Source organism: Anguilla rostrata, chromosome 17 (genome assembly GCF_018555375.3).
Source record: "Anguilla rostrata isolate EN2019 chromosome 17, ASM1855537v3, whole genome shotgun sequence".
Lineage (NCBI taxonomy): Eukaryota > Metazoa > Chordata > Actinopteri > Anguilliformes > Anguillidae > Anguilla > Anguilla rostrata.
In genome coordinates this window covers 21,061,027-21,066,026 of record NC_057949.1, presented here as the reverse complement: position 1 = coordinate 21,066,026, position 5,000 = coordinate 21,061,027, and the positions used below count along the sequence as shown (strand labels likewise).

At 54.0% G+C, this 5,000-nt stretch overlaps 1 protein-coding gene across 1 annotated transcript in view; it reads left to right on the top strand.

Moving 5' to 3' along the window:
• Nucleotides 1–5,000, top strand: part of LOC135243511 (platelet-derived growth factor subunit A-like) — a 23,723-nt gene that overhangs the window by 9,140 nt on the left and 9,583 nt on the right. Inside the window, exon 4 of the mRNA XM_064315394.1 lies at nt 1,197–1,384. Coding sequence (XP_064171464.1) covers nt 1,197–1,384 — 188 coding nt within the window. The remainder of the gene's footprint in view (nt 1–1,196; nt 1,385–5,000) is intronic.

The window sequence follows — 5,000 nt, the reverse complement described above, 5'->3', positions numbered from 1 at the left end:
CTGTCTAGCTGGGAGCCACGTCACTGTGAAGCAGAAAAATCCCCTTTGCACTGAGGCTTGGCAGAAATGGCCTTGAGCCAGTTAAGCAGGGCAACTTAATCTGCCCAGAAAAAAAAAAAAAAAAAAAAAAATAGGGTGTACAATTCACACTTATACCTAAGCAAAGTTATACCTATTGTAGCTCTCTTGCAGGAATGTTGTAAAGCGCTTGTCTCTGAGTTTTGTAATGCACTTGTTGTAAGTCGCTCTGGATAAGAGCGTCTGCTAAGAACCTATAATGTAATGTTTTTAAAATGTTCACCTGTTATTTTTGCTCTTTTTTAATGGAGTTATTGTGACTTGTTCCTCCTTTTTTTTCGAGTTGGGAACTCCTGGGTTTGCTCAGCAGAACTGCGTTTACATTTCGCAGCGTGCCTCCGTGTGAGAGCGCTGTGATTGTGCGGTGCGTGTTACTCACGCTCAAACACACGCCCTTTCCCATAATGCCACACTGAGGGTCACCCTCGCCCCAGACGGCGGAGTTTAGACCTGCTGCGCCCGTCTGGCTGTGCCGCGCTCTCTCTCCTTAACACGAGCGTCTGGTGCCGGCGTGCACGCGCGTATCCCAGCATGCACGCGCGTATACGCGCTGTGATTAGCGTGTAGCGCTGGGCAGGTTCCCTCTGCACAAAGAGGCTGTGTGTGGACGCGTGCAGCTCGGGGTGTGGGGGGGGGGGGTGGCGGTTGGGGTTGGGGTGGGGGGGGGCAGGGTGTTAGCTGTCTGCCCTGCTTCACCTGCCCTGTGGCTCCTCTGTAGATTTAGGCTGCGTTTCAGGCCCCTCTGAGGGGGGAGGAGTTTATGACCCCGGTGAGTAACCCTCAACCTGAGTCACAGCCCAGCTGACTGCGCTACACTGCCAGTGGTGTATGGGTGTGAAATCAGACAGGGCTCACGCTCTCTTTCTCTCTCTCTCTCTCTCTCTCTCTCTCTCTCTCTCTCTCTCTCTCTCTCTCTCACTTTCTCTCTGACTAACTCACTCTCTCTTTTTCCATCTCCCTCTTGCTCTCTCGCTCTCTCCCTCTTTCTCTCAGAAGCTCATCATGCCCTGTATCATGCGTCTGTGTCCCTGTATGGGGCTTTTCATGCTGAATAGTGCCCACAACTGTCCTGCTGATTGGGCGGCTTCACTGATCCCCACCCCCTCCCCCCCCTGCAGAGGAGGCGGTGCCCGCAGTCTGTAAGACGCGGACGGTGATCTACGAGATCCCGCGCAGCCAGGTGGATCCCACCTCCGCCAACTTCCTGATATGGCCGCCGTGCGTGGAGGTGAAGCGCTGCACCGGCTGCTGCAACACCAGCAACATGCGCTGCCACCCAGCACGCCGCCACCACCGCACCGTCAAGGTAAGAGCACACACACACGCACACACACACACACACACACCGCCACCACACCACCCAATACAAGCACACACACACTCTCACACACACACTCATAACCACACACCACACCCCACCACCGCACGCAAGTAACACACACACACACACACACACACACACACTCACACACACACACGCATGCACACTCACACAAACACACACACTCACACACACACAAACGCACACACATGCATGCGCGCACACACACACACACTCACACACACACTCACACACACACATGCGTGCGCGCACACACACACACTCACACATACCATACCAAGACTACTCTAACTATCCCCAGCTCCGAGTAGTGTACCCCTAGCAGAAGCTTGAGATAACAGCTCAATGCAGGTTAAAGACCGATAGAAAGATAGGCTTTGGTTCTGTGTGTGTGTGTGTGTGTGTGTGTGAGTGTGTGGTACCTATGTGTGTCATACACTTATCATGATGTGATTTGTCACGGGCCAGCGAGATGCTTACTGTCTGTTGTCATGCAAACCCCCCCGCCCCCCACCCGCCCCCCCCCACCCGCAGCCTTATGGCGTGAGGAGCTGGTCTTTGGAGATGCTGCTCCCTGATAGCCGTTGCGGTTCTGCTTCTGATAATAATGAGGACACTCTGTCCCCGCCCCCTGGCCCCGCCCCCATGGCGGCTCCCTGTTGGGTGGGGTGGGGGTGAGCGGATGCGCGGTCCTCCTCCGCTCTAAGGACCGTCCGGCGTTTGGGCCTTGGTCCCGGTTCAGAAGGGCAGTGTGAATGGGCGTGGGCTCAGAGAGGAGAGGGTGACGGACAGGCGGCCCATTGTGTGAGCCCGTTTCAGAAGGCCTGGGTGGACCCAAGCATGTGAGTCACCCTGCCACCGTGTCACTGCCTGAATCACCTCCCCCTCCTGCCGCCCTCTGCCGCCTGTGACCCAGACAGGACCGTCCCGGGACAGCCAATGGGAGCCCCCCTGGCCTTCCCACACTATGGTGTGTCATAAGAGAGGGGTGAACAAGCACCACTTAACACTAGCGTAGCTGGGGCGGGGCTGGTGGGTGTGGCCGGGAAGGCCCTGTCCCATGAGGTCACCCCCACCCCCTCCCCGGCCAGTGTGACATTCATATCATTGTATACGCGGAGGGTGAATAAGCACTTTTTGCGAGCATGTTCCGGGGGGGGTGGGGGGAGTTTGGGGAGCTCAGAGCGATGGTCTATTCCTGAAAAGGTCAGTCCGGCTGGCTGCAGTGGTCCAGAGATGTGCGGGACACTGCGAGTGAGGAACGCTGTCTGTTGCCAGGGTTTTTTTTTTGAAAAACATTTGCCCCCCTCCTTCAGAGTAGTGAATGGGGGTTCAGTGTGCTTTTTTTGGAGGTCGGGTAGGGTGGAGGGCGTAGGGGGGAGGGGGGCGGTTTATTAAAAGCCCAAAAATGCCGTCTGTCATGCTGAGCTGTTTTCCTTATGTTCTGAGAGGACGGGGAAATGAAAGCATACGATCGCATTTTTATGCGATACTTCCCAGCGTCCCTGTGACCACGGGTCCGAGCCAGCGCACTTTACTTATTTATTTTTCTTTTTTTCTTTTTAAAAAACTGACAAGCCACAAAGAAAAAAGAAAACGCATCTTTACGAGCCAGGGCTGTTTAGGAGAGATGTAATAAACTAAGCGTGGGGTGCAAAAAAAGGGAGAGAAAAAAGCGGAGATTTTAAATAGGATCGCTCCGGAGGCCCGCTTCTAATCGAGGTCAGATCTTATTTCGGGCCTCCTTCGGTCCATTATTCTGATAAGCAGCCCTCAAAGGGACCCAGACTGCTGGGTGTGGGGCGCCATGCTGGGGAACAGCCTGGCACTTTTAAAAACCTCAGGCGCACTCTGCTTCTCGAGGTAAACAAGCAAAAAAAAAGAATTGCTTTGTGGGAGCGATAGGCAGCGAGGGAGAGTCATAGACGGTATGTTTAAAGGATGAAGAGATCAACGTTGCTTCCCAAAAATATAAGTAATCTATGGTAAACTCCCTTTATCCCGGGCTTTCCTTTGTTTTTCCATTGCCTGTCTCTGTCCCCCTCTGTAGGCATTCCTCTTTCTGTCTTTCATCTTTTTATTTGTTGATGCTCATAATATATTTGCCAACTTTTTTCTTTTCTCCTGCTGTGTTCCCCACCTCAGCATTCCTCTATCCCGTCTTCTACCCATGTCCCATTTCCCTTCTTTCTCTGTTTTAGTCTGGTTGCTATCACTTATTCTCTCATTCTCTATCACACTGTCTCTATTCCTCTCTCGTGTTCCTCCTTCCCTCTGCCCCAGCTCTCCATGGACTCCTACAGGGGTCTGACTCAGAGTTGTGAGTAATAAGGACTGTAGTACTGCTGTGGCCTGGTGCTGTGATTGATGCTCTGGTCTGTAATCTGGGTTGGCGCTCTGGTTGGTACTCTGGGTTGGCACTCTGGTTGGTGCTCTGGGTTGGTGCTTTGGGTTGGCACTCTGGCTGGCACTCTGGTTGGTACTCTGCGTTTGCGCTGTGGTTGGTGCTCTGGGTTGGCACTCTGGGTTGGTACTCTGGTTGGTGCTCTGGGTTGGTGCTTTGGGTTGGCACTCTGGCTGGCACTCTGGTTGGTGCTCTGGGTTGGCACTCTGGGTTGGTACTCTGGTTGGTGCTCTGGGTTGGCGCTGTGGTTGGCACTGTGGTTGGTGCTCTGGGTTGGTGCTTTGGGTTGGTACTCTGGTTGGTGCTCTGGGTTGGCGCTGTGGTTGGCACTCTGGTTTGGCGCTGTGGTTCGCGCCAATCCAGAGCACCAACCAGTCCAGCCGCCTCGCCTCGTTTTGATGCATAGACAGCGCTTACCTGTGGTGCCAGCACAGTCGGGCTCGAACCCGTGCCAAACGGCATCCAGCCAGCCCGGCAGCCGTGGTGGTAATTACCCACACCGATGGGTTAAATCCCTCACTTTATAGAAAGTAAGCCCTATTCTTACCTGTCCTCTTAAACACCTCTAATGACAAAGAATAGCACCTCGCTCTCTCTTTCTATCCTTCTCTCTTTCTCTCTCTCTCTCTCCGTCTCTCTTTCTCTCTCTCTCTCTCCCTCTCTCTATCTCTCTCTCTCTTCCCTGTTCCCCTGTTTCTCTCTGCACATGTTGTACCATCACTGTCCCAGCCTGTGATTAGGATGTATCTCTCTCTGCCTCTTTGTCTTTCATATTTTTTTTCTGACATTCTTTTTTAGAGGGCTTTCCAGTGATCTTAAATGCCCCCCCCCCCCCCCCCCCCAAACACACCCATCATACTGTAGGAGCGAGGCTAAATGAGAACAGGCTTGCACAGAGTGCCGCTGAGTGTCTTCGCTCCTCAGTTTGGGGTGAGCGGTGGGGGTGGTGGGGGGGGCAGATTCGGGGTGCTTTGAAACTTGATATTTGATGAGCGTGCTTTTTGAAAAGAAGAAGACGGAGGAGTGGAAGACGGAGGAGAAGAAAGAAGGCGCTGGAAAGGAGCCGTTCGGCGGCCCGGGCCTCGGGGTCGGCGCGGGGGGGGGGGGTGGGGGGGCAGACCCAGACGCACGATGACACATTGAGGGTTCTGGGAGGGGTGGGTTTTGTTCTGCCGC